The 22347-nt window shown below is 41.3% G+C and overlaps 1 protein-coding gene across 2 annotated transcripts in view; it reads right to left on the reverse strand.

Moving 5' to 3' along the window:
• FAXC (failed axon connections homolog, metaxin like GST domain containing) overlaps positions 1-22347 on the reverse strand; it is a 76396-nt gene that overhangs the window by 45744 nt on the left and 8305 nt on the right. For both annotated transcript variants that reach the window (XM_003258364.4, XM_030809483.1), the window contains 2 exons: positions 14430-14626; positions 4541-4764 (listed from right to left, as the gene is read on the reverse strand). In XM_003258364.4, coding sequence (XP_003258412.4) covers positions 4541-4764; positions 14430-14626 — 421 coding nt within the window. The remainder of the gene's footprint in view (positions 1-4540; positions 4765-14429; positions 14627-22347) is intronic.

The raw sequence follows: 22347 nt of genomic DNA on the forward strand, positions 1-22347 counted from the left end.
TTTTCCCAGAAAACAATGTTTCCAATTAAGTTGTGTTACATACAAAATCAGTGACAGTGATTATGAGAATAACTATTTAGCACTTCCTATGGGCCAGGCCCTGCAGTAAGTACTTTACAGAAAGCATTTTGTTTAGTCCCCACCCACTGTGATGTAGGTATTGTTCTGACCCTCATTTTGCAAATAAACAACTCAAGTTATTTGTGTGAAATCAAAGAGCTGGTAAGCGGTGATGCTCCAGATGTGAACCCGGGATCCGACTCCAGGATTCCCACACCCATATGCCAGCCACTAGGCTTCCTACCTCTAGCCACGCTGGTTCCCGAAAACCTCACCTTTCTGTTTTTGATTTTCATGTCTTCTTTGCTCTTTACTGACTCTCATTCCATTTTGGGGGTGTTCAGAAATAAACAGTGTATGTATTTCTGGCATGTGGAGGCAGTCAGGCAACCACTACACATAGTTATCTGCTGTGAACACACACACCTTCCCCAAGGGGGACATAAGAACATGAGAATTAAAAAGTAAACCCTCCAACTGTCAGCTCTCACAGCACCACGAACCTCTCCTTCCAGACGCTGGTCATGCCTGCCCTCCACATTTGCCTGCTGTTTGATTACTTCTACATGCCGACCACTTTTCGGAGCACTTTGCATGCATTACTTTTCTTCTCACCATTACTGTTCCTACTTTACACAAGGAAATTCAGGCCCAGAGAAGTCAAGAGACTTGCCCAAGGCCTTAGAGCTGGGGTTTGAGTTCTGGAGTTATCATTCTCAAGTCAATGAAGAATGAAGGCACACCTCTCCGTTTTCTAAAAAATGTTTCCCTTATTAGGATTGCTTCATTTTATTTCTGTAGGTCCTGAATATTTCGTATAAATCATACTTCTAAGATTTTTAAATTATATTTTCCAACTGGTTATTTGAGATACTCAAGAAAACTTGTTTACATGTCAGCTTTGTATCCTTCATAAACTTACTGAATTCTCTCATTAACTGTAATAATTTCAGTTGATTCTCCATTATATCAGCTACATAATCTCCTAATTTCTATAAATACTAATTTTGCCTCCTCCTTTCCAATATAAAGATATATTTTTTTCATGTTGTACAACAACATTGTCAGAACCCTCCCAAAACTACATTAAATAATAGCAAGAGCAGGCATCTTTGTTTTGTAATTCAACTGGGGATGCTCCTAGTGACTCAACACTAAGTATGATACCAGTTGTTGGCTTAATATAATACCCTTCCATCGTGTTCAGGAACTAGTCTTTGAGTCCTATTTTACTAAGAGTTTTTATCAGGAATGAATACTGAACTTCATCATCAAATGTCTTCCCAGTACTGAGATAATTATGACTATCCTCCTAGCTATTCATGATAAATATTATTAATGTATTTCATATCATAAAACCATATTTTCTATTCTAACTCTACCTGATTTGACTGTATTTTTCATACATGAAAATAAAAATTAGCTAATTTTGTTTAACTAATGTTTTATGTAGTTTGAATTTCATTTACTTTGGTTTGAATTAAGTTACAATTTTTAAAACTATATCCATAGCTATTCACTATGCCTGTCTCCTGTCTCTCTTTACCACCTCCCACTAGGCCTAATTCATCCCCCATAATGCCAACAGAGCCGCTTTTCTAGATCACACATGTGGCTCCTTCTCTCTTATTCTCAGCAATCTGCAACATCACCATGTTTCTGTATTATGAAGTATACATCTTTTAGCATGATAATTACTGTCCTTTATAAGATGGCCCCAAACTATCTTTTAATCTTCATTTCAACCATGATTCCCAAATGCCACTCACTTGGGATTCTTTTTCTCATGATTTTCCAAAAAAGTCCTTCCTTATTTTCTTCACTGGGACAACTCTTTTCTTTCTTGGGCCAACGCACTGCCGCCTCATCTACGGCCCTCCCCAGTCCTCCCTGCTATTTCATCCCAGAGCACCGAGTACACGTCTCTGCCGTGGGACTTGCCCCAGCCTGACTTGTGCAGTTCCTCATTTGGAGCAGAGGTCCGCAAACTTCTGTGAAGAGTCAGATGGTGAATATTTCAGGCTCTCCAGGCCTCATGGGCACATTTCTGTTGCATTTTTTCCCTATGCTTTAATAAAGTAAAAACCATTATTAGCTCACAGGCCATATGAAAACAGGCCACCAGGGATCAGCAGTACTTTGCCTCTCCTGGTTTACAGCCTCATCATCCCCTGGACTATAAGCTAGTTGAGAGAGGGGAAAATCTCTAACCCATCTTCATATTCCTCAGCTCCTAGCACTTGGGAAATGTTCAAATCACTGAAGTTGATTGACCAGGAACACTGATAACTAATGTATCCTGATGAGTCAGATATACATCCATGGACAATTATTTCCCCAAATCTTGAGCTATTTCAACAAAAAGTAATTATGGATTTTGAGTCTCTTAGGCATCTGGGCATTAAAAATGAGCCACGTCCGTGGGGATGGCAGGGAGGTAGTTTGAATTTCACTTATTCAATAAATGAAATGAGGCTTTTTGCCTCATTTAGTAAGATAAATTATGATATTCAGCCAAAGAGCCTCTCCCTCCCCAAATATAGAAAAAGTGCTTCTCTTATCACAGAGTTCACAACTACACTGCTCCCTGGGCCTCACAGAATATAACGCCAGCTAACTCCAACTTTTCAACTAGCCCGCTCAGCTTCTCATCCCAGAAAATCCAGACTTTTGATGCTCTTTTGAATACTTATCATGTATCCAGCCTAGCTATCCGTGATTCCTTTTTCTTCCATCTCCTGAAAACTGGGGAGAAAGCATTGTCTAAATCGCTAAACGTGAGAGAAACAATTGTCAGTTACCATTATTATTGCTATCACCCTGCTCCCTGATTTTCCCAACCAGAAATGTCCGGAAAAGTGAAGGTCGCCCCTCTCCGGTTAAAAAAGCCACACTGTTAAAGATGTGTGGTACTTACAGCATAATTTCTGTCATAATTCCAGGGACTCAATTCCTTGCTTACTGAGGCTCACAACAGCACGAGCCGGTGAGGCAGGGGAGGAAGCCCGGAACAGACATAGCCATTGTTAAGGAGAAATGGCCCAGTTGTGAGCCTGGTTTCTGAGGACAAGAGTCCAGCATTAAGTTTCCAAAGGAATGAGGCAAACTTGAGGTTAATTCCATTCACATCTACATCAAGCAGGTCTACCTGGCCCCAGTGGAGCAAAACAACAGAAGGCCTAGACAACGTCAATTCTGCAAGCCAGACAGAGCTTTTGAAGGAGTCCGGCCAGTATCAAGCCCCCACCCCCAGAACATAACTCCCGTAACGAAGCTAGCCAAGAGCTGGATGTGGTACTGCGATCTGCCCTCTGCAGGCTGGGGTTCAAGGAAGGACCTCAGGTCTAGCAACTGTCTGAAATGTAGAGCAGAAAGACACAGTCAGAGTGGGTCACTCTGCAAGGGACAGGTTATATCCAGCACGGCCTCTACCCAGCATGGCTTCCAGTTCCTAAGGCACGAGGTGGTCTTTAACAAAACAAATTCTAAACTCTACTTCCTAGCAGAGGTGAGGTATTTAATGTGCTCTAGAGTGAGGATGAGGGTGAATCTGAAAATTACTGCAGAGGAGGGAGAGCCAGTGAAAAGCCACCTTCTGCAGAAAAAACTAGTAGCCCTCAAAGGACCTGGTCAGATGGCCTAGTCACATAGAGGACTTGGCTCCCTGTGCATTAGCTATCCCCCAGGAGAAGCCACTATTTCACACACAGAAGGTCCTGAATTCAACATCTGTTTATGAATTGTCATCTCTATGAATCAGGCTCTGCCCAGTGAAGAACCACATCAGCCCAGGCCCCCTCAGCCAGCCAGGGGAACAAGAGTGCATCATCCTATTCCCAGCCATCCTCACCGGCCCGTGGATACACACTGCTCTCTGTGCTTCTCTTTTAGTGGTTTCCCAAACAAAATTATATCATTGTGTGTGACAAATACAAAATCAGGGTTAAAATGTGCTAGTAATAAGAGGACTAAGAATACAAACAGGAATAAGAGGGGTGAGAAAAATGACAAATGTTCCACATATACAGGGAATGGATCAGAATCAGTGCTGTTAGCAGGTCTCTTAAACTCTTGACGTCAATGGGTACACAGTTGAACCTCTGTGCAGTGTGTTCCTAAAGCAGCCTGTGACCCTGACCTGTTTATAAACATTAGTGCTTCCTTGCTCAAAATCCCTGTTTTCTTACAGCACATTCAGAAATGCCAGCATCACTTGCAGCCAGGTGGTGAGGCTGAAGCATTTTCCATACTCTCTTCACACGGGCTCACCATGCTAAAAACAGTCAAGTACCAGTGATTAAGTAGAAAGACACATGCTTTTGAAAATTAGAGGATTTGGTTAAATGTGGGGATTGCAATCTACACATGGAAGCAAAGACATCAACCAAAATTAAAACATAAATTAGTGAACCAACAGTGCTTTACTAATCATGCAAAAGGAAAGAATAGCAAATATAGAATAGAAGGTGTGGTACATTACCCAAAAGCCCTGCTAAAGACCGCATGTCCTTCTCCATCAGCATGTAAATCTCTTCCTCGGAGAAGCGGCCAATGCCGTGGCCGTGCATCTCGCGTTTCACAATTCCTTTCGTTATGTGGCACACAACCCACCTCAGCAGGTTGCTGAAGGGACCACCACCACTAAGAGAGAGCATCTTCCGGGTCTCATTGAGATTGTCCACCCACTGGCAATAAGCTAATGTCCTGGAATTGTGTGGAAACAAGTTACTACTGTGCATCAGGTACATATCAGCTCCACAGGGTCACTTTAGAATGAGTCGTTCAGAATTTACTCCACTCTGGAGGAACTGATTAACTGCAGCTTTAATAAAGAGCAATCTGCATGGCAGCTATCACAACAGGCTCTAGTCAATGCCTAGACTTAAGGGATTGTGGAAGAAATGGGAAAAAATCCAGATAAAGATGCCATCAAACCTTTCCTGGTACCCACCCTCAGACCTCTCCCCTCCCCTCCCAGTACCACGTTTCTGCCTTCTCTCACACAACCCCACAGAAAACAAGTAGAAACCAACTGGAAAAGTCTTTGAGTCAGGAGAGTGAGCATCCATGGGGGCACAGGGCAGGAGGCAGTAGTGACTGGGGTGTTGGCATCATTCTCTTTCCTCAGCAAAATGATGGTTCCACAGGTTTATGCTTGGTGTTCATTAATTAAGCTGCACATTTGTTTTGTATACTCTGCATATGCGTTTTACATTTCATGACATAAAAGAGTTAAAAAAAAAAAAAAAGAAAAATTTCTGAAAGAAACCTTTTTGCCTTTTTAAAAAAAGATACAGGGTCTTGCTATGTTGCCCAAGCTGGACTCTATAACTCCTGGGCTCAAGTGATTCCCCCACGTCAACCCCCAGAGTAGCTGTGACTACAGGCACGCACCACCACACCCAGCCTTTTTGCTTTTTTGATAGCGCATTAGGGAGTAAGTGCACCTGTCCATCTTTATTATAAATTAAAATATTATGTAAATGATTTGCTCTCCAAGAAAATCAACTCTTTACCTCAGTTTGTTCTCAAGAACTCTAAAGGGAACACAACTGCCAGTGGAACTTGGCTGAATCCTTTTTCCCGTCTAGGTCATCCTAGTGGTAAACTTGCTTACTCGGGTGCTCCTGAAAACAGTATAATCCGCATGGCGAGGCCAGCAGCTATTCACTGTTCAAACATTTTGCTGGCCACCATACCCAGGTCTTTGCTCATTTTATTCTCCAAATGGCAAGAATTTTTCTTATGGCTAATAGTGCTGGTAGATAGAAATTCAAAGGGTTTTCTACCAAAGGCTGAAGAGAATGTAGCTGTGTGGGACTACAGGCATAAGACATTTTCCTTTTTCCTCCCTAACGAGTAATAAAAGATGTATTGGCAATCACCTCTACTCTTAGTGCTGGCTGATATAGCAGTAATGGCCACTTCAAAAAATTCAGAAGCCAGGTGTGGTGGTACATGCCTGTAGTCCCAGCTACTCGAGAGGGAAAGGCAGGAGGATCGCTTGGGCCCAGGAGTTTGAGGCCAACCTGGGCAACACATAGTGGGGCCACTGTATCAATCAATAAATAAAAACTTAGAAATAAAAAGAAATTCATGGAATTGGAAAGTGTCAGAGCCAGAATGCTGTGTTTTTTTAGGTTTTTTGGTTTTTTTTTAATCAAAGGGGTGAAAAATATTTTGAGAGAGAACTCAAGGAATGACAGTAAATCATGGCTACCATGAAATGCTGTTTTCCACCTCGAGGGGGAAAAAAGGCATTTTGCTCATTTTATATAGTTCTGTTCTTTAAGAGCTCCTGTTCTAAAAACAAATAAAAATAAGAAATAGATTTCTCTAAAATTGCTGGATTCCTGATTTTCACCAAAAAGTCTTACAGCCAATTTCAACATACTCCCTGTGCTGTAGCTATAGCTGTTCTTGGCTACCTTTTTAAATGAATGCCCATAAATCTGATTAGAAAGCTTTGTGTGACTCTTTTGGTAAGTCTCAAAATAGAGTACTGAAGAATCAAGAAATAGTTTTTCCCCAAAACAGGAAGAAGTACATCACAATAGTGACTAATGAATGTGTATAGTCAGAGCATTCCATTGATCTTTCAATAGAGAATATCTCACATTTTTTCTAGTAAATTCTATATAGACATGGAAACAAAATGCTTTCCTACTTGCTCCTTTTTTCACACCTGCAGTAATTAAGATGACAATTTTCACATTCCCTTAGAATAATTCAGCACCTTTACTCTAATTGTATTAGGTCTAAATTCATAACAAAAAGTTACACAACCTTTTACCATTCTGGAATTCAATGGTCTTAGGATAAAACTAGATTATTCTAAATTGAACATGAACAAGTAATAATAGCATCCGAAAAGCATCTAAAGTATAAAAATGCGGAATGTGTGGCTCTAAGCTGACAGGTTAGAAAGGGAAAAAAATCCTCTGTAGACAAATTACACGGATTTGATCATAGCATAACTGATCGAGCTCACCGGGCAGAGCAGAGGGTGAAGGTGTACGCATGAAGATCATCAGCTGCCTGACGAACTGCAAGAACTTCTGTAAGGGGCACGTGGGTACAGGCTACATTTGAGAAAGCCTGTAAGAGGCGAGGCTGGAGGCGCCGGCAAGGGCCCAATCAGGACAGGCCTGAGGACAGGGAGCTGAACTTTATTCCAAAAGCAAAGGTTAACTGCTGGAAGGCTTTAAACAGACAAGAAACATAGTCAGATTTGTGGCAATGTAAAGGAAGAACTGGAAGGTGGAGAAAATGCTAGCAGGAAGGCCAGTTACCAGACTACAGCAAAACCAGGCAAGAGATGATGCACTGGGTGAGGCAAAGGCAGAAGGAATCCATAGGAGAAACATTGCGATAGAAGAAAAAGAATTTAATGGACTACAATGGATGTAAAGATTTATGGGTAAGGAGAAACTAAGTATTTTCTCCTAAAATGGTAGTTTGAGTGGATGGTAATACCATTAACCAATACTAGATTGTACAAGGTAGAATATATTTGGATGATGAAAGATTGGTTAACCTGTAGCATTTGAAGGTCCCATGGAACCCCTAAGTGAAGATGTCTAGAAGGCTGAGAACTCAGGAGATAGGTTTAGACTCCAGATACAGAACTGGTGAGCAGGGGCATGTTGGTGATGGTTTTAAAGCTGTGAGAGGAGATGAGGTCACCTTAGGAAGTTTCTAGAGTGTTGAGGAAACCATAGTTCAAGGGCAAGTTAGAAGATGTGAAGGCCAGGCTGAAAGAGGCAGCTTGGAGAGAAGTAGGGACATCTTTCTCTGCGCTTCAGAAAGAGAGAGTGTTGTAAGGGGTGAGGGGCTACAGAGAAGTTTAGAGTTCCTGCCCGATGACTTCAGCTTCCTCCAACGCATGGGAAATGGGGGCACGCACACAAGGTGAAAACATAGCAGTGTAGAGAGTTTTAGCAGTAGCAGGCACGAAAGGAGAGGCAGCTGTTTTGCGCCATACAACTTGGTAGGGAGGAGTCTCCGCCAGTGCAGTGGTGTGGGATTCTCTACCTGCAGCAGGCTGAATGCAGGACACAGAAGAAGAAACACTGGCTTGATTCAGAATTTCACAGCTAGAAGTAACCTCAGAAACTGTTTGGTCTTCCTCTCTTCTCCTTCTACCTTGCTCTTGATTTTTCTTCCTCTCTTTCACTCTCTGTGCCCAGTATTACCGACCAGTGTCAGGGAAGAGAAGTAAATGAGGGTCAGGCAGGTCTTTAAGGGTTATGGCCAGTGAAATGTGTATAAACTTTAAATACCAAAGAAAATAGATGCTTCATAGATTCCTAAATCAACTACCACACATAGAAGACATCACACTGTATATGTTTCCATGTTATTGCAAACAAGAATCCACCTCCTTTCACAATCAAGATTCTTGAAAACTCTGTTCACATGGTTGGAGCCTCTACCCCAACTACTCTACCAAAATCACTCTTGTTCAAGTCAACAGTGCAACATCTAAATAAACCATCTTTCTAATATTCTTGAACTCTCTAAAGTATCTGACACTATTGGCCTCTTTCTTGGAACTTCCCCTTAGCTTACACCGCTACTGCTTTTCCTTCCACCCCTTACATATTCCCAGGATCTCTATCTTCATTCCTCCTATCTTCCTACTCCACACTCGTGGAGCCATCTAACTCACACCTATGACTTCACACTCATGTCTCCCATATCCAGCCCTCTCTCCTGAGATCCATGGACCCTATGTGGATGACCCTCGGGAACTGCAAACCAACATTTCCAAAACTGCACTCATCATCTTTGTTCCATTCAAACCTGATTCTCGTCGCCCAAGCCAGAATCCCAGGAGTTATTCTTCACTGCCCCCTCTCCCTCACTCCTGACAGCCAGTCACCCTGTGAATTTGCCCTTTCTCCAACTCCATAAACACTGCAGTTCAGCCCTTCATTATTTCTTAACTACAAGGAACATGGTCTCCTACCAGGTCCCCTGACATCCCCTCAAGGCCCTTCAGAAATGCATTTGCTCCAATGTATACAAAGAGCTTCCTAAACACAAACCTAATCATAACAGTAATGCTTCTTAGAGTCATTCATTAATACCCCACAGCTCCTCTGCATGGCATGCCAGCCCCTCTCCCCACAGTCTAACCCCTCTATGACCTGGCCCTTCTCAGGCCCCATCTCCCAGCACTGACTCCCATGCACCCTATGCACAAGCCATACAGAATTACATGCACCTCCCTGCTATAGACTGAACGTTCATGTCCCTCTAAAATTCATGTGTTGAAACCTAACCCCCAGTGTGTTGGTATGTGGAGGTGTGGCCTTTGGGATTATGATTAGGTCATAAGGGCAGAGCCCTCGATTAGTGCCCTTGTGAAAGAGACCCCAGAGAGCTGCCTTGGCCCTTCCACCATATGAGGTTACGGTGAGAAAGATGACCATCTATGAACCAGGAAGCTGGCCCTCACCAGACACCAAATCCACTGATGCTTTGATCATGGACTCGCCAGACTCTGAGGCCGTGAGAAATAAACTTCTGTTCTTTATGAGCCACCCAGTCAAAAGTATTCTGTTATGACAGCCCAACGGCCTAATTTACTCCCCAAATGCCTCCTTCTTGCCTCTAAACTTCTGCAGATGTTGCTCCCTCAGCCTAGACATCCTAACCTTTCCCTACCACCAGCCCCTCCATCTGCCACTCCAACTGTCCTTGGATTCCGTTTTGACAATACCTCCTCTGTAAAGCCTTCTCCCCTTCTCTCTAGTAATGGCTGGCTGCCTTTTCTTGGTTCTTCAAACCCTCCCCTAGCACTAACCATTACAAAGGCTTGATGTCTGCCTCCAGCCTTTGAGCCACTTGATAACAGGTATACATACCATCCTGGCCACTAACAGTCATTCATTAAGTTTGCAGAAATAATGAATTATTGATTAAATGAAAAAAGGCTTTGCTTTTGAGCCAGCTACTGCTAAGTAGTGTTTCTAAGGGATGACACATACTTAAGTAGAAAAATGGGAAAAGAGAACAAAGAGATGTGCCTATGGGAAATGAAGAAGGGGCTGCCACTTTTCTCTTGGAATCCATGGCTCTTCACTCTCCACTGGGAGGAGACCCACTGCAAAAGGAATAATGAATCATTAACTGGAGAGGACAGAAAGGGTCAATTTGGAAAGCAGACAAGGCTAAGCAATTAATTTATCATTTTGAGGATCTATTTCAAGAAATTGAAATACTAATTTTCCTCATCACAACGAATGTCTCTAATCTCTTCTGCAAAAATGGGGTCAAAGAGATTTTTTAAAAGACTATCTTAGAACAGAGGAACAAAACCTGCTCAAAAATGTTTAAAGGTGAACAAGAAAACAGTCAAAGAGAAGCTGACCCCTGATATTTTAATGAAGATATCACGCATTATAACTTAATACCTGGCCTGTGATAGAAATGAATATTTATAAGTGGGAACCCATAACAAACTACAATTTGGTGACTGAGTATCAACACCTGGACTTCCAACTCATGAGAATGCCTTTCTCTGCATAGGGCTACATCCTTGCTGTCTTTTGCTGATACTCTGAATATCTACTCAAGAATATAGGAGCATATGATATGTTTCTGTAGTTTCACCAAGTTTCACAAGCATTACATCAACTCCTCCAAACAGGGGCCCTCACTACATCTAAAACTAGGGTGGGGAGAAAAGAAAGAAAAGGAGAACATATGAACAAAGTTATAATCAGAAAGAGTAGTCTCTTGGCTTTTAGAAAAGATCTTGGTTAAGTCAATTTATGAAACTATCCCATCTTCCCCCATCTCCTGAACTACACTCAAAATTGTAAAATTATGGCCAACCTAGAAGCAAGTTTGAATTCACTGTTCTAATGTCTGTGTGTGTGCATGTGTGCACACACACACACACAGGCATTAGAACAATTTTTGTTATTTTTTTTAGAGACATGGTCTCACTCTGTCGCCCAGGATGTAGTGCAGTAGCGCGATCACGGTTCAATGCAGCCTCAAACTCCTGGGCTCAAAAGATCCTCCCGCCTCAGTCGCCACCACACCTGACTGTTTTGTAGAGAGAGGGTTTTGCCGTGTTGCCCAGGGTGGTCTCGAACTCCTGGGCTCAAGCAATCCTCCCACCTCAGCTTTACAAAGTGCTGAGATTACAAGCATGAGCCACCACGACTGGCCCTAATGCCTATATTTTTATGGGTGAAAATATTATAATAACTAAGTAGTCTGAAAATGATACCCATATGGGGTTGAAAGACTCTGAAGATGCTCACTGACATCCACAAGGGGGCAGTATGTCACACTGAAGAAGCTGTAGTGTGTTACCCAAAATCAGTTTCATTCCAGTCATTTGACCCACGTCAAGCTGACTTCCCTTTACACCAGCTTCTCTGTACTTACGCATTCAGTACAACAAAGGGGATTTTTAAAAACTGTGTTCTTGATCTTCAGTAATAGTTTTTATAATGCAAGGGGGACATCAGTGTATAGATTTCAAGTGGAAGAAAAGCCACTTTAGAGCTGAGTGTGTTTATTTGAATAGACCTAAAACAGTTTCAGAATTATGTGATGTAACATAACAATGCTAGCTTTCCATCGTCTTTGCTTTTCATAAAATCATGCCTGGGGTGTTTTTAAGGTTTCAGGCCAAAATAAACATATGAAAACTCCACATAATTGAATCAATTGAGTCAAACAAGGTAGGTTTATTAAATTTCCTCTTCTGGCTATGTGAGTATAGACACAACCTAGGAGCTCGCTGACTGTTAGAATTTAACAAGATATCATGGAAAGCTCATATTTATAATATTTTCCTACAAATTTTGGTCAGATCCCTATATGCTGGGCCTCAGCTTCCACAGGTAGACATTTTGTGTGTGGCCTTGGAACCAGAAGAGGGGAGGAGGGGAGGTGCCTGAGGGAAGAGTATCTGAAGATTCTCTGCCTGGGGCATGGGGAAAGGAGGGTCTTTTATCCACTGGGATTTAGAGCTCTCCTAAAAGTCTCTTCAGGGTTTCCCCAAAGCAAGAAGTTGGCTAAAGGCTTGAGAACCTTAAGAAACAGATTTGTTTTTCCTTCTGCTACTAGGGACTAAATGGAACTGTGGGAATTAGCAGTGTTGCTTTGAAAGTTTATTAGATATGTGCATCTCAATAAAGACCTTTCCTCCCACCCTCACTATTTTTTCCTCAAATTAACCATTGAAAAGACATAAGCAAGAAATAATAGCTAACCCCTCCAACATTTTTCAAATTAAAAAGTGAATTAGAGAAATAAAATTGTCCTTAGAAGAGTCTACATATGACCCAAGCAGATCCCCAAGCCTTTGGGAATTTGCAGTCTACAAAATTTAGATCCTTTCCCATGGGGTACCACTTCCCAACTCTCACCTCCATCCCTTACCCCACCCACACTCCACCCTGCATGGAGTATCAGCTCGGAGCTGGTGAAGGAAGAGATGGAAAGGGCAGGGCAGGGATGAACTTTTAGCAGGGAGTAAAGTTACATAAAATGACATGTACGCACACACAGAACAAAAAATAGTCATGTGTGGTAGTTGGAAATGTTGCTGGGTCAAAAACTTTCTAAGGGGAATATATATTTTCTAAACCATTATGGAAATCAAAGAGTTGTAGCCAAAGTGACAACTAAAATGTATGGCTTTCAGCTTTTCAGACAGCTAACAAAGCGACAGCTCTGGCAATCAATGCGCCCATCAATCAAATGAGGTAGTGCCTTGGAGGGCCTCTGTCGAGGGAAGGCACGCGGGTCACGTGGCCTTGTGCAGGTCCCTCTTTTCCCTTCACAGCAGCAGAACTGACTGGAGCCTAGTAAGCAAGTGTGATGGGCTCTTCGCGAGGCTTTTCTCAGAAGCTAAGTTTTTCCCGGAAGCTATGCATGTCAGACGCAGTCGTGCATTCTGGTTCCCACTGTGACTGCTGCACACCTTGGGAGGGGAGTCCCAGCAGTTCCCCACCACTATTGTAAGGAAAAGACCCGGTTCATTCCATAAACACTGAGTCTGATTACTTCCACACTAATCTGTACCCCTGTCTCCAGCCTCTCCCCAGCCCCCTCCTTGCTGCCCACTCTATCACCTCTTTAGCGAGCGGGGGGTAGAAGTGGAGCTTAGGTCAGCTCTGGAATAAACTGGGCAAGAATCAAAAGTAAAAAGAGAAAAAGAAGAGGGTCACTTAAAATCCGAGAGATACGAACAGCAAGTTCTTCATTTAGAAAGAGAGTGGAATAAATGAAATAGGGGAAGAGGAGGAGAAAGAACCTTCTCCAATCAACCCCATATTGAGGATATCACTCAGTGGGAGAGGTTTAATAAAAGCTACTGGGCCAGCATCTGCCTGCAGATAACGATTAATGCCAAAAACGATGGGCTTAACAATTCTTAATTCAATCTTTGGAAAAAGATAAAGTTTGCAGAAATCAAGAGAAACTTTCTCTATCTACTGGGATGTAGAGAAAGGTGCAGAAACTCCAGAAAATGGATGAAAGAAAAATTTAAAAAACCATAGACTAATGAGTTTGTAAAGCAAGAACCATATCTGCTTAACTCACATGGTACCACCGCCAGCTCAAGGCTACAAAAAACAGAACAGGGAAAACTCATCAACTCGTGTGATGGTTCAAACTTGGAGAATACAAACTAGGAGTTTGCAATCAAGCCAAAGAAAATCCAGAAAGGAGTAGTATGCTTTACTTCTGGAACATACAGAAGCTCTTGTTATCTATGGACAATTGACCCTAGGAATTCTATCTTGAGTTAGTCTTCCATTCCCCCTCTGAGTCTCTGACATAATATTACTTTAATTCAACAGTTTATACAGTACTGGTAAAAAGCTCTGAGTCCAATCAGTTCAACTATCTTCCTCAACTCAGTGAGTTCTAGTCTAGATCAAGGCCCATCAAATTATAGTCCACAGGCTAAGAAGTTTTTACATTGTTAAATGGTTGAAAAAAATCAAAAGAAGGATATGGTACATTAAATTAAATTCAAGTTTCAGTACCCATAATAAAGTTTTAGCAGAACATGGTCATGCTCATTTGTTGGCACACTCTCTATCACTGCTTCTGTGATAAAACAGCAGAGTTGACTAGTTGCAAAAGAGACGTACAGCCATCAAAGCCTAAAATATTTACTGGCTGGTCCTGTACAGAAATGGTTTGCTGACCCCTGGTCTAGGTAACCAGAAACTTAACAGTCATAATAACTTTGATGACTGAGCCACTCACTTCATCCAAAATTGTTAAGGTAGAAAACTGTTGAAAAGGTGGAAAGAGGATCTGAAAAGTGAAACAGAACCTGGGGCTTATTTCAAAAGGATGGGGACACCCCAGAGGGGACTCACCAGTAGAAGTGCTCCTCCACCATCTTGGTCACCGCTCTGGAGATGGCTCTTTCATGAGGGCCAAGGTTTTTGTTTAAATTCACTCCAAGTTTCTCTTCCAGAAAGTCAATTATGAATTCTGTGCCAGAAACTTTTTCATGATTATATTCAATCCAAGGCATTTTCCCTTGAGCAGAGAGTTTTCCACCAAAATAGTTCTAAGCAGAGTACATTTTTAAAAAGAGAAAAGCAATATTGTATTTAAATTCCACTGCATGATTAATAGAAACAAACATTCCAACCTTATGTTTGATAGTGACAGTACTATTCAAGTGAATGAACTCAGGGCATAAACTCCTTAAGACAATACATGGTTACTCTAGGAAAAAAACTTGTTTAACCTCACATAAAGATATCACTTTATTCTCTCATGGACTTTGGCTTACGATGGAAAAGAAAAAAAAAAGACCCGAGGAGCAAGGCATGATGGGGGTAAGGGGTAGCAGATTGAAAGGGCTGAAATGACCCTAGTAATAGTCAGTCTAGTTTTAATGTACAGACAATTCAAAAACTCAAAAAGTGAATATAAACCACAAGGAGGCCTGTATTGACTGGACAACTAACCAAAGACCTCACTTGAAAACCAGTATCTCACACCTGAATAATAACACCACTACACCATAAATGAACAGTCCCCAAAAATTATAATGCTTAGGTGTAGCAAAGTATGTACAACATATTCAACTACTGTGCCTCTTAAAAATGCAGGTTCCTGTGCCCCAGCCTGGACTTCTGGATCAGAATCCTGGGGATAGTGCCCAGAAATCTGTGTTTTTGACAAGCTGTCATTGGCAGAGGGAATAACAGGGATTTGGACTGATCTCTGCCTCCTGGTGTCTTGATATTTTATCTCATTGCTTATTCTAAAGAATAAAAGTAGGCCTAACCTCAAAAAGGGTAATAACTATTGGGGATGTTATAGGGGCTGCTGTTAGTCATATTGCCTTTGTGCAATTTAGAAAATAGAACCTCCTCTGGGTGGAAATGGTCCATTCCAAGGTTTGCGGCTTGGCAAATAGAACTGGGTCAAGATTTCACCCCCACCCTTCGGCCAGGCACTGTTGTGCAGTGAGCAACTTGCACAACCACACATGGCTCTCTAGACATTATCCCTGATGTTAACTAGGAGAAATGTCACCTACTTCTAGAAGCTTCTAATACATCTAACATTCTTGTAATCTGTACACTAAAGATGTAAACTTACCACCTACCATAGCCCCTATTTCAGATTTCTCTTGATGCCATACATATCCTCTTAATACATCCCTTTCTGGACTCTTGTCATTCTCAGATGCAATCTATCCTTCACACTGCCACCAGAGGGAACTGTTTACAATGCAAATGAGACCCAAGAACGCTGCTGCTCAAAATTATCCAATGGCTTTAATAGCTCTAGTCTACAACTATCCCTTTTCACACAGCAATCTAGACCCACATCCACCATCCAGCCACTGCCCACCTGCCCGGTCTCATTGGCTAAGTCCCTCTGGTCTCCTGAATTCCGACTACCCCTACCCAGCCAGGTCAAGGTGTCTGCCCACCTCCCTGACTTTGTGCACTCTTCACCTTTTACAGGAATCCTTTTCTCCAACCCCTGTAAAGTCCTATCCATGCTTTTTAAAACAAATCAGTTCAAATCTCACCTTGTTACATAACTATTTCCCCAGGATACAACCATTATTTGCCCTTCCTCTGTGCTTCCACTGTATGGTGTGTAGTCCCCTACCCTTATGGAGTAACTATTAACACATCTGGCCTTCTCTCTAGACCACCCTTTCCCCTGATAACTTGTTACATGTTTATCTTGACTACTTTTTAAAATAGAATAAAAACTGTAGAAAGTGGCTGGGCGTGGTGGCTCACGCTTGTAATCCCAGCACTTTGGGAGGCTGAGGCGGGCGGAACACGAGGTCAGGAGATGGAGACCACGGTGAAACCCCATCTCTACTAAAAATACAAAAAAAAAAAAAAATCAAAAAACTGTAGAAAGTAAAAAGTTTCCTCCTCAAAGTTCCCCTTCTTGTTAAAGAATAAATCGTGTTAGAAATAATAGTTTCTTTTTATTAAAGACTAACTTTCTTCAAGCCTCCTTGCTTTGTGCTAGTAACTCTTTGTTAAGCCCTATCCTATGTAACTGTTGGACGTGCTCACAGGCACGTTCCAGCTCACAGCCTATGCCCCTTCCTTATTTGGAAATGTTATTGCTTCCTTAAACCTTTTGTAAGCAACTTCTTTGTTCTTCCTTTCACTTACCCATTTAGGAAAGTTTTAGGCTATTAGCAAATTGGGTATCAGTTTAAGACTGCGAGGCCCTACCCAAGCCAGTGGATGCAGGACACAGCAGTAAGGACAACCCAAATGTGTAAGGGATAAATACGTCTGCTTTTTCTTTGTTTAGGTGTGCTCTCGCCATTGTTCCATCTGTGATTGAGCACCCTTTCTGCAGAAAGTAAAGATGGCCTTGCTAAGAGATCTTTTGTCTCCATGCTGACTTTTCTTCGCAGCACCGATTATCTATTTCTAACAATTTTGGTATTTCTAACAAAATTAATAATCAATTCTTATGGAAATGGAAGTTCTAGTATGTTTTCATGATCAACAGTTATATTTTGATTGCTAGGTAAAAAGCAAGAGACAACATTTTAGAGACACTCTGATTACATCTAGTAAACATGGATGAATGAAAAAACATTAAAAAAAAAAAGAGACTTACAAACATGCCACAAGTAATTGAGAAGACTATAGGTGAGATGCCAGTGATCTTTTTTCCCCATACATTTCAATTTTTCTAAATGTGGTCGTATAATCTTTAAAATAAAAAAAAATTTTATAGAGATGGGTGTCTCACTATGTTGCCCAGGCTGGTCTCAAACTCCTGGGCTCAAGCAATCTGCCTGCCTCAGCCTCCCAAAGTGCTGGGATTACAGGCATGAGCCACCATGCCTGGCCCGAAAAAATGTATGTTAAAAATGTTGATTTTTTTTCTTTCTTTCCCCCTTTAATTTTTCCTAAATATTTTTAACTCTACAAAATTGAGACAGGGTTTCGCTGTGTTGAGCTTGAACTCCTTGTGATCCTCCTTCCTCAGCCTCCCCAGGTGCTGGGATTACAGGCATGAGCCACCACACCCAGCCAAAAATAATACTTTTTCTTAACTTCTTTAAATCTATTGAAGGACTCCTGGACTATTTTTATTTAAGCAATTAGACTCTGACTAATCCACTGAGGGTAGTTTCTGAAAGTAATTTTGAGAAGATAAAGAGGTAAATCCTCTATATTTTTTCCAAGCTGATGTTTCCTTCTGCAAGTCTGCCCCAGGTGAAACTGATGCAGCCACACATATACTACATTATTAGCATGGCAGTGAAGGCCATAGGCTTTGGATTTCAAAATCTCATTCCATCATTTATTCACTGAGTGACCCTGGACCTCCCTGGGTCTCCCTTAACCCTCCCTGGACCTCAGTTTCCTCATCTGTAGAGTGGGGATAATAACAGTTGTTAGGATGAAATGAGAAGAGGTGCAGTGCCTTCATCAGAAGTATTTTGAGATGAAGAACTTGAGACTCTAAGAGAGATACCAGAGTCTTGGGACACTGATTTGATATACTGGCCAGAGTACCCACAGGTTTCAGGTAAATATCTATCTATTATATTCACTCCGCCCTGGAGCTATCTTGAGTCATCTTCCACTGGCTAAATTTGAAATAATTTGAGCAGTCTGTGTGGATTATGACACACTGAAAAAATCCATGCACCCACTATCTATTTAGTTTTGAAGAAGAATGTCCTTATTTTTCGGAGCTGCATGTTGAAGTATTGCAGGATGATGTGTCAGGATTTCTGCAACTTACTTTAAAATGGTTTACCAAAAACATTGTTCACAAATGTAGATGTAAAGAGGGGAGGAAGCAAAGGAGGAGACATTAACCATTCACAATCTAGGTAAAGGGCATGGGGGTGTGCACTGTACTATTCCTTTGTCTGCAGCTTAGGAAAAAAAAGAGGCAGGAGGGGGAGACAAGATCAGCAAATAAATACAACATCAAAAGTTAGGGCTGACAGCTGAGGCAGACAGCTCCAAAGGAAACATTTTCTTTCTTTCTCTTACTTAAAAAGAATTCTTTTGTGAAATGTATGCTTCTTATACAACTACTTATATCAAATGATGTAGGTGTCTTTATATACGTCTAAAGAAATGTAAGGAAGAAAAGACAAAAATATCAGTTATGATAATAATCTCCAGCTCGTAGGATATCAGGTAATTTTCACTTTCCACATACACTGTTTTGTACGGTTTGGAATTTTTCTAAGGACCATATATCATCTACACATAATCAGAAAACGCAGTAAAGCTATTTTTGTGTTTTTTAAAAAAATAACCACATCCCCAGGACCTCCCTGTACATTGTTTGCAATTTCCTATAAGTCTATCATTATTAGAAAATAAAAAGATTTTAAAATTGAACTACCAATATTCATATCTTGATAGAGAAAAATAATAATAACTGTTCAATACATTGAGCTTTTTTTAAAAATAAGCCTTTTGATTTCCTAACTAATGGTCATCAAATATTCATTCCCATTCCATTTAGGTTAAAAAATTCAAGAGCTTCTAATATAAAGTCATGATCTGAGGAACACTGGCATTTTAATCTTTTCAAAATGGCACAGGCAAAAGAAGGGGCAGAGGGTACAGCTCCCTGGGTCCATGACAAAATATTTCTCTACTGATCAATCCAAGAAATGAACTCCCCAGCACTCCCCAGACACCCACTGCAGCAATACAAATCCCCACTAAGGGAATGGGAATCAAGGTACCCCCAACCCCTGCAACACAGCATCCCTTTCTAAACCACAGCCCCATTTTTTTTTTTTTTACCTAAAATCTGTCACCCCCCCGGAGCATCGCCCACTCCATTTATTTTCCATACAGACCTCACAGAAGAAAAACGGCCCTATGCAATTCTTTTTTTAAAAATATACTTAATAAGAAATAATAATTTTGGAAGGGGTAAGCACGCCCCTTCTTGAAGACCTCTGTAATAGCTGCAGGCTTCACAGCAAGGCATGAGTCCTGCTGCTCCAGTTACACTAACTACAGGCAGCTGCTCTAAAATTTGAACAAAGGCAGATATGCTGCAGGTAAAGACAGGTCTACAGCAGTCAGGGCTTGATGGCTTGCAGGGCAGAAAGGAAGTGCAGAGAAACCTGGGAGCTGCTGCAGCCACCACAAACAACAGGATTATTTTATCAAAGGTGGGGGAGCACAAAAGATCTTGAAAGTAGTCAGAGACAGCACTGCACAAAATTCAGGTTTTGGACTCCCACTGCCCCAAAGCTGTCATGGCTAAGTGAGGCAATCTGGTCAAGAGTGATGATGGAATAGAGACAGGTAGCTGTTGGGTAGCAATCTCTTCCTTCAATTTGAGTCTCCAAGTGACACACATCTTCAAGTGCTGACTGCCAACACCAAGCTGAACAACGATCTTTCAAATATGAGCCAATGCGTTTAGACGCTGCAGGCCTTGTTTCCTCCATTGCTGTCTTAGCAAGTCCTAAGTAATCTTCTCCCTGCTGCTCTCTCTGGACTCCCCCCGTGTATTCCAGTTACCAGTTATAAAGATTCCCTTTCTAATCACTTCCTGTTCTCAAACATCCCATGTCCTCCTTGATGCCCCAATCCGAAGTCTGGACTCGGTGCCACTTCACCATGTCCTCAGAGGACCTGCATTATAGCACTTACCAAACTAAAGCATGTCAACCATGCTGTCCCAGCATTGCCTTAGAAGGATCACTGCCACCCAATTCCCCTCTTCTCTACAGAAGCTAACTCAAAAAGCACAGGCTATGGGGAGTCAGGAGCTGGAGAAGTAATATCATTATCGGGGCAGGCAAAAGCTTGCTGAGTGGGGAGCCCACCCCCTCCAACCTCCCAGTTGGTCTGTTACAACCTGAGGAGAATACCTCCTCCCAGTGTTGGTGCTTTACAAGAGTCTAAAGGTGAACCCCAGAGCTGCAGGAGCCATTTGGGGGAGTGGCAGCCAAGCAAAAGGACCAGAGTAGTTTGGGGATGCCTGAGGCTCACCTCCTTTCTTTTTTTTAAACTCCCTCAGAGGTACAGGACCTCTGGCCTGGGCTTTAGCCCTTGTCCAGTACAAATTCCCAGGCAGAGAAGTTGGCATCCCTGGTAAAAGGAGCTCTCAAACCAAAATAACTAGATAAGTGCCACTACTATGAGAAGGGCAGTACACTGAATTACATGACATGAAGCGGAATTATTGGGACAGACCAAAAAATTTAAGTAACATAATAAATATCCTCCAATGGATAAAGGAAGAGATTACTAATACAAACTAAAGGAAAACATTAAGAAGAAAAATACAAAAGTTGGAATAAAGAACACAATAGATGCGGTAAATAGCATAATGGATACAAAAACAAACAAACAACAACAAACACACACAGAGCAATGCAAAGGAAGCTCAGAGAGAGGAATGCTTCCAGAAAGAAGCAGAAAAGAATTCAAGTAGAGAGTAGCGAGACACAGAAAATAGAAGCAGAGTTTCCAAAATCCGGATAATAGGGAACAAGGAAGAAGAGAGAGAAGAAAAACAAACATAAAAGAAAAGGAAATATTTTAAGAAAATTGATAATTAATCCTCCAGAATTCAAAAGAGATGAAAGACCTCAGATAATAAGAGTTTATAAAGGACCAAACAGGGTATGTAAAGACCCACACCAACACATGCCATATTGAAACTTGAGAATATTAAGATTAAATACAAATTCTAAGATAATTTAGAGAGAAAGAGAAAGAAGAATGAGATTAACATCAATTTTCTTTTTTTTTGAGACAGGGTCTCACTCTGTCTCCCAGACTAGAGTGCAGTGGCGTGATCTCGGCTCACCACAACCTCCACCTCCCCACTTCAAGCGATTCTCCTGCCTCAGCCTCCCGAGTAGCTGGGATTACAGGAACATGCCACTACCGCCCAGCTAATTTTTGTATTTTTAATAGAGATGGGGTTTCACCATGTTGGCCAGGCTGGTCTTGAACTCCTGGCCTAAAGCAATCCACCCTCCTTGGCCTCTCAAAGTGCTAGGATTACAAGCGTGAGCCACCGTGCCCGGCCGAAATATTCCAGAATTAAAATCTTAGACAGCAACACAATTGGGATGAGGGCTGGGAAGAAAGGGAGAGACTTAAGGTACACGTAAACTGCTAATGTGTTTGTATTATAACAGAATAAATACAGACTTTAATACATTTAACAAATTAATAAGCATAAACACAAATTTGGGTCTTAAGAGTAACTACAACAACAAAAATATAATTTGTTTTAAATGAAAAAAAAATATCTATTAGAAAGCAGGAAATGAGAAAAAATTTAAAATGAAGAATAGTAAGGAGAAAAATATTAAATAAGATATTAGAAATAAGTTCTAATAAAACAATCATTTCAATAAGTGTAAATGGATTAAAGTTGCCAATTAAAAGACTCTCCAATTAGATATGAGAGAAACAAATACAAAAAGAGAGAGGGTGAGAAAGAGAGACAGAGGATGAAGAAAGATATCCTAAGCAAATATGAACCAAAAGAAGGCTGGAGAATCTATCTCAATATCTCGTAACACAGAATTCAAGTTTTTTAAAAAATAGTAAGAGATATCAATGGATGATACATACTAGAAAAATAAACAAGAGTAAAAGATGTGAACTTTTATATGTACCTAACAATGTAACCTAAAATATATAAATACTCTAACATAAAGCAAGAACTGACAGAACGACAGGAAAGAGACAAATCAACAAATACACTTGAATATTTTAACATGCTCCTTTCAGACAAAAAAATAAGCAGAAATATAGAAGGTCT

The sequence above is a fragment of the Nomascus leucogenys genome, chromosome 3 (genome assembly GCF_006542625.1).
Source record: "Nomascus leucogenys isolate Asia chromosome 3, Asia_NLE_v1, whole genome shotgun sequence".
NCBI classification, from domain to species: Eukaryota; Metazoa; Chordata; class Mammalia; order Primates; family Hylobatidae; genus Nomascus; species Nomascus leucogenys.